A 13,806-nucleotide genomic window follows, 5' to 3' on the forward strand; every position below is an offset into this window, starting at 1 on the left:
AAAAACCAAGGCCAATTAAAATTAATTAAAAGACTTTAAAAAGGGTTCGATCGGCTTTGAATTGTAGGACAGCCTACATTTTACATAACTGCCTTACCAATATTTGTTAATACCGGTAATAATCATCGTGTATGCCCAATTGTTAGAACAGAGACAACAGAGAGAATGGTCCGCCATATGCACTTGTATAATGGGCTCAAAACAAAATAAATGTGACTGATAATTATTGATCCAGCCGAGAGAAGCAATATTTGGCCAGTTACAAAAGAAAAACAGTGCTATCTTTCATACAAAACATATTGTGAGCTATCAAACACACACATTTCAAAATGTTCCCGTATTCATTCTAGCTGAAACAGCATGAAGCAGATAGCCTACCAGTCCGAGGACGGGGTGATTTGTTATACAGGGGCATAGGCTAATTCATCACACATTAAATAATAAATTGTAAAAATAACTAAATCAATACCGATTTGCCTACATGTTTGTAAGAATGATTCAGGCGTGTTTTGAATGGCCTGTGTGTACTTAATGTCACAGCCAAAACTACCAAAATAAAATTCCTACGTATCTGCATCCTACACAATAAACGGCGCTACATTAAAATGCTGTGTAGCAAATGGCACCAACGGCTGAAAGCAATACAGTTGATTGACAAAATGGATTTCTCTATAACGTTGACGTTACGTCTTCGTTATTAACGTATTAGGTGGTACCGTGGTAACAACAGTTGAAACGCTCGGTCTTCTCAACAACAAACGATCATAAAATCCCTAGTCCTATAAAACCTTAATTTTATTATATCATAGCTAAGGGTGATACTAAATAAGCGTTGCATCTGAAAATGTCCAGAGGTAAAGTGATGGCTGAGTTGGTTAACGTTTTAACATCCCGGCTGTCTTTAGTTTCTGGTGAAAAGTGTTAAAAATTAACTCTCGCGGTGAACGTGTTTGTTTTTACTTTGTAACAATGCACACCAGCAGCTACTCTTTTGTTGCAGTGCCGAGGTGAAATCTATGGAGACTTTATAGTTGAATAATTGCATAGCTAAGCCCTAATGCTCAATGTAAACATCGACTTCAAAGGGTTTGCTCTGTCCAGCGACTAGCCATGGCCGCCTCAGCAGCGACGGGCAGATATGGAAAAATGAACAACAACCAATGGTGACGTAGTAACAAAGTGTCCCGAAGAGGCAAAACTACGACAAATACATCATATCTCATGCACAGGCAGATACACTTTAACACATGTCGACCAGGGACTCAGTGGAGAACACCTTAGACACAGCGGTCGTTAAACATATTTCAGCCTAAAGTTAGCAACCAGGTAACACAGCTCGTTCTCCAGCGAGTAGACACCCCCATCTGGTCGAAGCTAACAGCTAAATGTTACCGATAGCAGCGCTAACATTACCCGGTCTAAGGTCAGGGCTGGTGTGTCTTTTGGTTTGTTTGTTGCAAGAAGTTCAAAGAGGCAATAATTTAAAAAAGCTCACCTCAAAAAAACAATATCGTTTCGTCATACATCAGCAAAATCCAAACAGCCACACCGCTTCCCAAAGCGCTGATGATCGCTTCATTTTCTGTACCGGACTAACGCTGCGGCTAGCCGGCTGCAGGGAGAGTGGGGGAAGTGCACGTCGGCGGAAAGGAAAGGCAGGCTGTGCGGTGCTAGCTCCTCAACTCAGATGGATAATGCTACGGTTATTTAGCCAACCAACAGCTTGATCTTTGTGTCGAGTGGTCGTATACTACCGGGGGAACTATTAAGCACCAAGACAAGTTCAAACAATCCCAAAAAAGGCTCCCCAGCAGCTCCATGCAGCGAATCCAACACTACCTATCTGACGGGCTCGCTTGCTTGTGGATTTAGCTTTAAGGCTAACAACCTGACAGTAGCTAGCTGCTGCTCTGGAATCTCGCTCGCGAGGTCGTTAAAACTGCTGTAAGTTTGCACAAAGCAAGTGCTTCCGAAAACTATAGCCACCAACTGTGTTGATACGACAGTAAATATTTTTCTTTTAAGTTTCAGTTTACTGCAGATATTCCTGTACCTAAATTTGCAGATCAACTTTGCATGGGTACCCTTGTATGGGTCACTATAGCATCTCTTCACTTGGCTGAACTGCGTTGCATTTGCAGTTCTGCACACGGCTGTTCCGCCAAGTAGTTAGCCGCTGCTAGCAGCGCGAGCTAATAACAACTACGTCAAATATTACTTCATGCAAAAGAACGAGCAAAACATTTGTTTTGTTAGGCTACTAAATACCAATAGAAACGCGTTACAGCTTTAGTACAGCAACGAACAACTTTGCGAAGTTTATCATTGACGACTCGGCAGAAGATTGATGTGGACAGCTTAACCAATGAGATATCTATCAGATATGGTCATTGGATTTTCAGATTTACGGAAGCCATTTTTCATTAGATTCCTATGATTGTAGGATCCAGAGCTACGTTGACATGCAGGCGAGACAATGAATTTGTTGCACCCGTGTTAATAGGCGAATTGAGCTCGTTTGGATTTTTTCTTTTGTCTCAAATTAATTGTGTAGGCCTAATTCACATAACAAAAGTGAACCTAGAACCTAATTTTGTTGTCAATTTAGTAGCCTATTCCTCCTTCTTTGCCCTGAGGGCGAGGGGGAAGAGTAAGCTTGATCGATGACTGAGTCTCCCATGATCAAATAGCCTATCTCGACTCAGTTGCTAGAGGCAGGTTCCCTGATGATTACCGAATTAACCCAGGACACTCATGTTTAGATGTTTTATTGATTAGCCTACCCTGGCGTGTTTCGACCACATTGATTCACCATATTATCCAGGCATGTCGTGGTGTTTGTAACAAATAGCCTAATAATAATAGGTTAATCTTTTTTTTATCTGTTTTTAAAGCGACAATGAATGTTATGCAGATGAAGGCAGAAAGTCATCTTTGAGATAGGCCCTACATGCATTGCTTTCAAAGTTTTATTTTTTTCAAAACGTGTGCAACAGGCGAAAATACATTTTGGTGAAACCAAAAAATGTGTTGTCCCGTAGACTACAAAACTAGGCTACATGTATAGTCCTCTCAAATCCACACACCAACCTCCCCACTCCTTCCTATCATGGGCCAAATGAAAAGCCTGAGGCAGTAGGCTCAGTGAAGGCTTGGATGTCATTGGAACGATCCTGTGAATGTACAGAAAATTAGGTTGGGTAACAGTTTGTCCCATTGTGAGAAGGTCACAGGTTTAATCCACATCAGCTACTGTACACCTCCTGACATGCCCTAAAAGCAAAATACTGAATGGTTATAGGTGAGCCGCTTAGTCTACAACTCAACACGCATAACTTACTGCATCTGCTAAATGTCTCAAATGTCTAAAAGATAATGTCTGTAAGCAGTGAACAACCACCTGCTGCAGGGGGGATGTGCAGTTGACCCTGCATTGTGAAATGCCTGTGGTAGGCCTAATGCATACAGGGGTATTTAAATGACTGAAAAAAACGAGCTTTTTGTCAGTTGGCACTCAAGGACTTGGTTCCAAACATATTAATATATGGAGTCTTAAAAGATTTGACCAAATTTGGTCAGGTTTGTCATGTGAGTAATATAGTGGATGTTTCTTTTTAAATTAATATAACCCCTACACATTAAAAATATATATACTGTATCTCCAATGATGCATCATTGTCCTTAATTTTTCATTAAATATTGTCACAAAGTTCTGTCATTGTTCTTCAGCATCTGATAAGGCTGGCCTGTATTTCACAAACACGATAACATAGAAGTATACAGTGTATGGGTCAGTAAACGTGTGTTGGTCAAAGCCTGTATTTAAGGGTGTGCAGGTTTTTCATTTTGAAAAATAGGTTATTACTGCCTGGTCCCTCTGACAGGATTAGTTAACTCCCCATTCAGCTTTAGCAAGATTGGATTAGAGTTTGGTGGGGGTGGGGGGGATTGGTTGGAGGGCAGTGAGTGATTGGCCGATGGATGTAAATACAGGGTGGTATTAGGACACCAGGCCTTTCCTATTGGTCACTCATCAGAGCCGGTGCTTTCCCATCTGCCTCCTGCATCTCAAGGATAATCCACTAGAAATACCTCCACAGATGTTTACAACAGAACATAAATCAGAAGCAGAGAATATAGTTGGGGTCCTCAACGTATAATGTGTTACAGGTTACTGTATATTAAAGAGCGCTCAGTAAAAGAAAAGAAAAAACAGTGTAATATAAAACCTATGTAATATGATGTTTTATTAAAAAATGAAAATACATTGATATTAATATTTAAATTGTATCTGAATAGTTAGCATTAAATTACAACCAGTCCAAATCAAATTAAGGTTTGTAGAATGGCAGCTACATCATCTAGCTTATTTTTATACACAAGGTCACTTAAGAAATTATATGAAATAAAAATTCACAAGAATAATATCAGTTCCACCACAAGGGGGTGTATAGCCTATGTGTCCTGAATATAGCCCTGCATATTATTTATGAACCATTTGAGAAGTAGTTTTACATTCAAGTAATTGAAAATGTTTACTAGTAACTGGTGTATGGTAATTGTATGGTAATAAATAGCAATGTAAAGTACAGACTGGTTGACATAAGTAGGATGTAATAAAATAGAAAGTTGTGTGAACAGTGAACTGTAAACCTCGAGCTGATAAATCACTTGTGACCCACATTGATCAATGGATATTGATAAATAAAGATTTCTTAGATTGTAAGAAACCTGATAACCCCCACTGAAGTAGTTGAGGTCTGTGACTGTAATAAAGTCAAGGCGGTGGCACAGTGTGGGGAATATTAAGTACGTCTGAGCTTTTCATTAACCCGTCTGCCTGCTAGACTTGGTTTCCAGAGGCCTTGAACACAACAACCTAGATAATGCTCAACTACGAACCCAGAAATAGTTCCTTTGCATATGTCTCAAACAAATCAGCTAACAGACAACATTTTCTCTGGGACTTAGGGGAAAGCAGACAGTTCGTTTGATAAAATTATATTTTTAATTTGTTTTCATGACAAGGCAGGACTTACAATACACATAGTACAATTATTATAATAACATGAAACATTTATATATTATGATTCAGAAAGTACAAAAATAAATATTCTGTTGTGGAAAAATTATTTCCTATCCCATTAAAATATTTGTTTGTTTTTACACATATTTTATAACTGAAATAATTAAAATATATACCATGATATACAAATGGACTGATCCATTTATTTTGGCATAACCATTATTGTTTTTCCATAAACCTGCTCAGACAATTTGTCACATCACACTCAGTCTCATCTCTCATAAAACAACAGAGTATAAGCATTTATATCATTTTGATAGATTACAATGCAAACAATGGTATAAAAAAAGCAAGCAAGCTTTCCAGTGCTTTTAATTAATTGAAGAAATGAACAGGCAGTGTTAGCATGAATTTATCAGAGTTGTAATATTGAACAGTGCGACATGTACTGAGTCTATAGTTTAAGGATGAAATTAGTTTGAGTCTAAAAAGATACGTCCCAAACTGTACAGTAATTTAGCATACCAGTGCACATCTGATGGCTGTCTTTGCAAGGAGCGCTTCTCTTTCTTGTCCATTCTCAGAGGTTCACTCAGATTGTCTTGTCTGTTCAGATTACCATTATTCACATATACACCTGCTTGGAACTTTCGAGACAAAGTGCTATGATGATGTGCAGTCTTAGTGCAAGCTGTTTCACCTTCTGTGGTCTGCTGTGTCTCTTTAATCGTCTCCCCCCAAAGTAGCCATTTGAATGAGGAGAGGAGTCTCACAGGTCCAAAGGCCCAGTGTGCAAGTCTGTGGTCCTCCACCAGTGCATAGCTGGATGCCAGCACCCCATCGACAAACACAGTTCCAGCTTCTGTCAAGGGCGCATACACTCCTACACTCTCTTCTACTGAAACAGAGATGATTGGAGATGGATGCACTTCTCCTCCCACTGTATGGACGAGAACACAGTCTCCCGTTTTGGCTCGGCTAGCGAAGTGAGCCTGATACTCACTGCTGTCAGGTCTGCAATGGGGGTCTAAAAAGACCAAGTGGTGAGGAGTAAGGGCCAATCTATGGCCATCCTCTGTCTCCAGAGAGAGAAAAGTGGACCAGCGTTCTTGGTCCCGGTGCAGAAACAAGAGGACTTGGCTATACAGGACTTGGCCTGTCCCAGACAGGGCCATGACTCGGTCCCCAGGGGCCAGTGATGACAGGCTCTTCTGTTCCCCTCCAGCAACAGTCACCCGGGCCCAGCCTGGGAAACAGCCGCCTTTTTCCACCGCAACAGAGTGATCTGCAGAAAAAAGGCAATTGTTTTAATTTTTTTTGTCTTCAATAACTTAGTACACCGTCCACTTCAGTGATGTCATTTGGCACACAACTTCACAATTTACCAGCTTTTACTGAGCAGTGGATGTGATATTTGGATTCATAGTGGACCCAGTCAAAGCCGGCCTCCACGGCCAGCTGGGCGAGTAGTCCATACTTCTCTGTCTCCCTGTCGTTAGTGGTTATATCCACGGCCCGGCCTTCGTAGTGCAGAGAGCCGGCAGGGTGGTGGCCGTCCTCATCCCAGGCCTCTGTCACACGTAAGTGGACCCCAGGCCAACGGTTCATCACTGCGATAGCCAACCTGTTCAAACAGTCCTTACATCGCTAGGAACAGAATGAGACAAGAGGAAAAGGGGTTTCAGTTTGGAACAGAATTAACGAGAAATAAGCCAATATACATTTCTGGTGAAATACGATCACAGATATGTGTTCTATCGGCACATACTGTATGTTGAGCGATAAGCAACTACAAATTGCATTACAGAAATTCATCATTACATAGTTTGTTTACCAGAGAGCAATGTTCATTGTTTTAAACTGTAAAGTATCCCACTCGCCACATTTGGAATATTCTTTTTTTATTTAATTTTTAAAGTTTATTCTCTGGTAGTCAGTTGCCGTTCTGAAATATTAAACTAAGAATGGTCTTTGTTGCTTTAAGTTATTGAAAGCTTAATCAAACGCTTTTTGTGCGATTCTGAATGTTTACACATTTTATTGTAAACCGTTAGCTGTACATGGGTTAAAGAGGGAAATCTTGGATGGTGGTGGCTTCTAAGTTTCCTTTAATGACAATTGTTACATTTTTGCAGCATGTGCAAGGAACGGCACATCTGAACCCCGCGCAAGCAGAAGTGACACGTGCAATTATTCATTAACAGTGGAGGAATGGCACAGCCTAAGTGTACAGCATGTCAGCCTCCTGTACAATTCAGTGCACAGACTGATTTCAATGCAACTCGAAAGAAAACTGTTGCTAGTATTTAAACGTGGTCTATGGCTCCCAGGTTATGATTGTGTATTCTCTGCTGGCATCATCGCGCAATTATCCTCTTCTACTCCGCTAAAGGCCATTCTCAACCTTGCTCAGACAATCAGAGTACACGAACAAAGCTACTGTAGTCAGTTTGGCGCATTCCTTGGCCTTTTCGACAGGGCGACAGAATAATCAAGGCCATTCTCTGGCTCTCCAGATTGTTCCAGGCATGAGTTCCTTGGTCTCACCCCTGAGACTTTTGATCAGAAATGTGCACAGTCCCGGGGATGTTGCAGACTGTGTCAGCATTGTCACAAAATAGCACGCTGTAAAAAACGAATGACGTCAGCAGTCGAGGTGAAACACTTATTGTCATCTCCTCCTGGACACTTTTTCTCCTGTGACTTGTGTTGTGGCAGGTCTTGTGGTCTGTAATTGATTGAATAAAGTTTGTCCAGCAAGTGAATCAAAAAGGGAGGGTTGGCAAAGAGAGAGAGAGTGGAGGTGGAGGGAGGGGAAAGTTGGGTGAGAAGAAAGCAGAGGGCCGAGGTTGGGACTAAAGAGAGAGGGCAGAGGGGAAGAATGTATGGGCATGGACTTGGGAATGTGACAGCAAGAGTGAGAAAAAGCGAGAGGGACAGAAAACAAACTGGGCACATTTTCCTCGCAATGCCATTGAAGAGAGGCGTTTCATTGTCGCAACGACAATAGTCGCTTTTCCGACGGTGCCATTACTTCAGCAGGCGGGAATTTTGTATAGGCGACCCCTCTGAGTCCTCCAAATGACGCACAAAGAGCGTCTTTCACATCTGGGCAAAAGAGGGGCACACGTACACACACACTCAAACTGGGCATCAGCAGGGCACACATTTATGGACGCAGATTTCCATCACATACAATCACTAACAGGGAGGGGAAGGAACACAGATTCATAACCTAAACAATCACAGAAAGCCACAGCACTCATAGCAAGAGTGACATCCAGGTGTCCAAAAAATAAACACTGGCCATATTCAGCAGCGTATCAATGAATGAATGATTTTATTGACTATTTGAAATAAAATATGAACAGCACTCTGTCATACATTAAAATACATAAATAGCCAGGGATAACACAAAAAAGCCCGAAGGCTTATTTCCATTGTGGTTCCAAAATTTTCAAAACAGGTTGAAAAAAATAATACTGAGAACCTGTCACAGGAAACGTTTTTATATACTGTATATACTATATGTATATCATTTTTATTTTCTATAACAAAAGACTTTGGTTAAAGATTGAAAGGAAGTGTTCCTAAAGGGGACCCGTTCTCTTAAGGGGTAGTGTTGAATTACATCCTGATCTTCTTATCTCAAGAAAAGGGAGTGGAAGTTTGGTTAAGACTTACACACTATGTGTTGAACATTTATCCATGTGTTAAGACCCTTTACTGTACATTTAAGGGTTTTTCACTAAGAGATAAAGTTCATACTATTTTTTGGAAGATTGAGGCTCTCTCATAACGCGTCAAATATCAAATGTGTCACTCACTTTTTGTGCCATAAGGGTAGAAACACATAGAAAATCAGAACGTTTCAGAACATTTATCAAGGAAAATAAATTAGAAAAAGGAACACTTTTTTGTTTTGTTTAAAATATCTGTATTTTGGAGCACTTTTAGTCATTATATTGTAAAAGTTGTTGTTGTTTTTCACCAAGGAAGCAGAGGAACATCTTCAGATGATACTTCCACATACACCTGCTAGCAAAAGACTGCTTTCAAATGGATTATTATACTACATGATGTAGATTATTCCAGGAGTAATAAATTAGAGTTGGACTAGTATTTTTCTACCTCCCAAACCTGAGTCTAGGAGGACTAATAGCTGTCACAGCTTCACTCATTCTCACTGGTGTATCATTATAGCAGTTAAATGAGGCCTCTTTCACCCATAAAGTGTCTCTCTCTGTGCGTTAAATGTGAATTAAAGTCAAAATATATGTTTATAAAAAAGACATCTGACGAGATTTTAATTGGACATCACACTAGAAGTCTTTCATTGACCACAATACTACATGTGCCTAACTGCACAATGCCCTGGGGCAAAGAGAAAGAAAGAGAAAAAGGCTAAACACTTTTTTTGCTTAGAAACCGATCAAATAAAAGATGCAGAAGAGGGAAATTTATCCTAACTTCTACTTAGACCTTACGGTCACCTGATTTATATACCTGAAAGGGGGTCTCCCCATTTACCCGATACATCATAGCCTCATTGGATTGTTTACAGACATATCAGAACACATTTGAATGTGTAGGAGTGAGAAAAAGAACATTCAGGGAGGGAGGGGTGAGGGACAAAAAGGTTTTTTGTTGCCTGAAGGGCAATCTGAAGTGCATGGTTTAGAGCCTGGCAGGGAAAGCTAGCAGTAGAGTTCAGCAAACAATGACTGAGATTATATGTTTGGATTTGAAGGTGCCGTGCTGGGTGGCAAGGTGTGAGCTGTGAACTGGTGTCTGTCCCTACATGTGAATCAATCCATCCAGCAGAGGGATTGGATTGAACAGGTTCAGGAGACTTGAGAGCATACTTCAGACAATCTGTTGTTTACTCTGTCAGCAGGTATATCAGTGGGGTTAAATCATAAGGAGGGATCCACACACCAATCTCACCTTAGTCATGAAGCGGTCCGCATTGGTGTTCTCCTCATCCTTGAAGACAATGTCTGGGTTGTAGTTGCACACCAGTTCGTTGAAGCGCTCAGAGTTGCGCGTGATTTTGCCCTCTGCTCTTCCACTGGCACCCAGGTTGTTCTCGGAGAAGTTGGGGAAGAACTGCTTGTAGTGCATGGCCGTGAGTTTCCTGGGCCTGGGACGCATGCCGTACCCGGGGCCCGGTCCGCATCCCTGGACCAGCCATATGCAGGTCCACACTGCAAGCAGGCCCAGCTGTGACAGGCGGCCCCACCAGGAATGCTTCATTGGGGAGGCTTGGGGCTCCCAGAAGTCAGTGGCTCACAGTGCCAACAGTGGTACCCAAGTTCCAGGTGTTTGATGATAGCATGTGAATGAAGGTCAAATCTTGGTCCATACCCAATCATGTGGTATTAAGAGCTGATGTTGATATGAAAGAAACTTACTAAATTCTTGGGAGATTCTTTATACTGTATTGACTCTTGCTCAGAGAAGGAGTTCCGTAGTAGCATAAAGTCAGTTGTTTTCTTACCCTAGGTTTGTACTGTTTGGATGATTGCTCTCTAGCCCAATGAATGACCTGATTGGCGGATTTTTTTCTGAAGCTTAGCATCAACTATTAAAAATACAAGGACACAACAGGTCTGCAATGTTTCTGTTTTAAGACTTTTGCCAACTCTCAGCTGCCTTTAATGTGAACTGAAAGTCATTATTAGGCGTCCTTTGTAGGTACCAGTCTTGAAGCAGGTGATTTTCGTTTCTAGTCACTTACCGCGTCTCTCTACACGCAGTTCCTTTCACGAGACACACACAAACTAACGCACGCCTCAACACAAGCCCAACTGACTGACTCCCTGCAATATCCTACGGACGCTCCCGTGGCGTTCTCACCCTCTTTGTCCATCCAGAAATGTCTTTCTCCTGAGGTTACTTTTTCTCTCCCTCTCTCTCTTCCTCCTTCTCTCATTCGTCCACCGTCTTCTGTCGCGTTTCAGAGCTCCTGGCCACCTTGCACCAGCCATTGGGTCTTATTAGCGTCCGGACAAGATTGCCCTCCCTTCCTCTGCGCGCTCCCACTGCGACAGCACACGCCTCCAATTCAACCTTACAAAGGACATATGATTAGCCTACTTATGTTAACACAATGACCCCCACCCTCCACACACACACACACACACACACACACACACACACACACACACACACACACACACACACACACACACACACACACATCTTCTTCTCCTTATATGTTAAGGACAAAAAGAAAATAAAGAATAAATATTAATAGTTTGGACAAGTTTTCGAAATCAAACTAGAAAAAGTCAAGATTTTCTCAAACTTTTGAGACACATGATGATTTTGATGGGAACTGTATAGCTCTCAAGGGGCAAATATAGTATACTTTTCAAAGTATTATATTATGAAAGCCAAACTCTGTCCAACCTTCACTTCTGTTTGCTCATCCCACCCCTCAGAGTGGACGGGTTGACTGTGATAACTGTGCTGCTCATGTTATTAATAGACAGAGTTGAAGGTGAGGGTTCTACGATGAGGGAACGCCAGTGTCCAGCCTTGGCCCCCCGTGACTGTGACTTACAGTGCTGCCTTCCTGTGTTCGGGGAGCCAGCCTGACCCCCTCTGAACCCATTGCGCCCTAGACCCCTTCGCTGGAAACACCCATTGGCCACATCAACATATTATTTTTATCCATCCACAGAACAATAGCTGGGAGAGTCATAAAAATGTGTCAGATAATGTCGAAGAGAGAGCAGAAAGAGAGAAAGGAATCATTGTGTGTGACATCTGTAATCGCATACGGAAGCTGAAATTAATGGTTGGGTTAAAGGTCGAAGTGTGTCACCCTCCTATCTGTTGCTTCCCTGGAACACTTGAGGACTCCATGCATCATGGCCTGGCTGATTCGTTCCAGTGAGTTTGTTTCAAGGAATCTTTTTTAGCCCACTCACAACAGAGCTGCTCAGTGCTTCTCTGGATGTTGTTTACACACATAGTTTTGTGTCAGTGCATAACTTGGTTTGCTGTGATTGTATGCTGACAATTCCTCAAGATCAAATCACTAATAAGACACTCTCTTAAAAACATGTAATGGGCCCAGAGAAAAAGTCTCTCTAGAAAGCACCTGTGAATCCCTCATATATTGTGGCTCATCTGAACAGCACTTCAAATGTGCCTTTGCATGGCGGTGATGAGCCAAAGGTCACTCCAGCTCCACACACTGACCATGGAAGGGCATCCTTGCTTGGGGAAGTTTTCCAGAAGATCCCAGGATGTTGTAGGGAGGGGTGGCAAGGCGAAGCCGCATCTTCCTGTCCTTGTGATAAACACAACAGAAGGCTCAAGTAAGTCTGGCCCAAGCAACTGCAGATGAGAGATATCTGGCCTCCATGACAAATGCAGGGAACGACTCAATCAAAAAAAAGCAACAAACACTTTCATATCTACAATTACCCACACACCAATGTTTCTGTTCAAAGCCGCGCAAGGGGAGAGATTCCCATCTGACATGAAAGGGAAAGGAAGGAAGTAAACATCTGCGGGTCGGAGATGGAAATAAAGTCATTATTATTGGTTTTTATTTTGGTGCCCCTTATCCTCCTGCCTCCCTCTGGCTCTTAGCATTTCACTCCCCCATTTCAGGATGGGAGTACATGGCTGGGTGAATGACTGGGTTTCCTGCGAAAGTCAAAGCACAGAAAACGAGATCTTTCCTGCCTGGGTTAGCCGCCTACCCCTGCTTTGTTCTTTTTTCAAATGGGTGCCTGGGCTTGCACCTGGTCAAATACAGAACATTACCTGCAGGCCAGGTTTATTAACCCCTTCTTCTGTGGAGTTTTCAGCAACTTACAGGATCGCTTATGTTGGCACATATTGTTGGACGCCTACAGTACATACGCAGGCAAGGGTTTTAATATAAGGATGGATTTTTACATCAAAATTGGGGTTTTGAGACAAATCTGGCTTTGACATCTTAAGTGCTTGTCTTGTCCTCTTGGGACTAAATAGACACTCCGCAGGATCCACTTCCTCAGATGGAGGCCGTTAGAATGGTTGCAAAGGGAAAGGAAAGTCAAGGAACTGACACCTAACCACCCCCACCCCTCTCCCAAACACGTCCTTTTTTCTCTGCCCACCGCCCATTCCACTGTCTCTCACCATGTTATCAGTGCAGGAAGAGGCAGGGTGGTGCATTCTGACACACACTCCAGATGATTCTTGGCTCATGTATTGTTGCTTTGTATTGGTAGTCACTCGGCATGCTTCTCTCTTAAAAGAATAAACGTATTACTGCACGTGGCATGCCATGACTTCAGGTGTAGTACACACACAGTGACGGTAGATCTGTATTTCAAGGTCCCGTTTTAAGTTGCTTTTGCTCAGCCTTGGTCTAGCCTTTGAAAAAGAGCCCCATTGAGCTGAGGTCGAGGCGATGCTGCACTGAAGTGGACAATAGGCTGAGAAGGGTGGAACTTCCTGGACCCAGACAAGCAGGTCAAAGGTGATGTGTGAAGCTTTACCTTGTACTGTGAACCTGACCCCCCAAAAAGATAATTTACAATTTATCTCACATACTGTGGACTTTAAAGAGTTCTTAATTTAAATGAATTGAGTTGTGATATTACAGGTTTACCCCCCCTAAAAGTCCACGTCTAGCCATTCACCCTGAGTCACCTGATGAAAGAAAGGCCCGCGCCGAGTCAAGTGTGTGAAGCAAGTGTGCCGTGAGTGTGCACGCAGGATGGCGGGCAGCTATGTCAAACGGACAGTGTGGCCCATTATCAGTTGATTAG

General features: G+C 42.3%; 2 protein-coding genes across 4 annotated transcripts in view; both read right to left on the bottom strand.

Annotated features, from left to right (window-relative positions):
- The window catches only part of kmt2d (lysine (K)-specific methyltransferase 2D), a 30,365-nt gene extending 28,681 nt beyond the window's left edge, over positions 1-1,684 (bottom strand). For all 3 annotated transcript variants that reach the window (XM_080031339.1, XM_080031340.1, XM_080031338.1), the window contains exon 1: positions 1,496-1,684. The gene's annotated coding sequence lies outside the window, so the exon portion shown is untranslated. The remainder of the gene's footprint in view (positions 1-1,495) is intronic.
- A 3,815-nt stretch (positions 1,685-5,499) lies between these two features.
- Positions 5,500-10,282, bottom strand: dhh (desert hedgehog signaling molecule; the record flags this gene model as incomplete). The annotated part of the gene is made up of 3 exons (XM_080030551.1): positions 5,500-6,311; positions 6,412-6,673; positions 9,974-10,282. 3 exons carry the CDS (start codon positions 10,280-10,282, stop codon positions 5,500-5,502), a joined length of 1,383 nt encoding a protein of 460 aa, XP_079886677.1.
- Positions 10,283-13,806: the final 3,524 nt, after the last annotated feature.

The sequence above is a fragment of the Ammodytes marinus genome, assembly GCF_949987685.1.
Source record: "Ammodytes marinus genome assembly, chromosome: 7".
In the NCBI taxonomy this organism is placed as follows: Eukaryota; Metazoa; Chordata; class Actinopteri; order Uranoscopiformes; family Ammodytidae; genus Ammodytes; species Ammodytes marinus.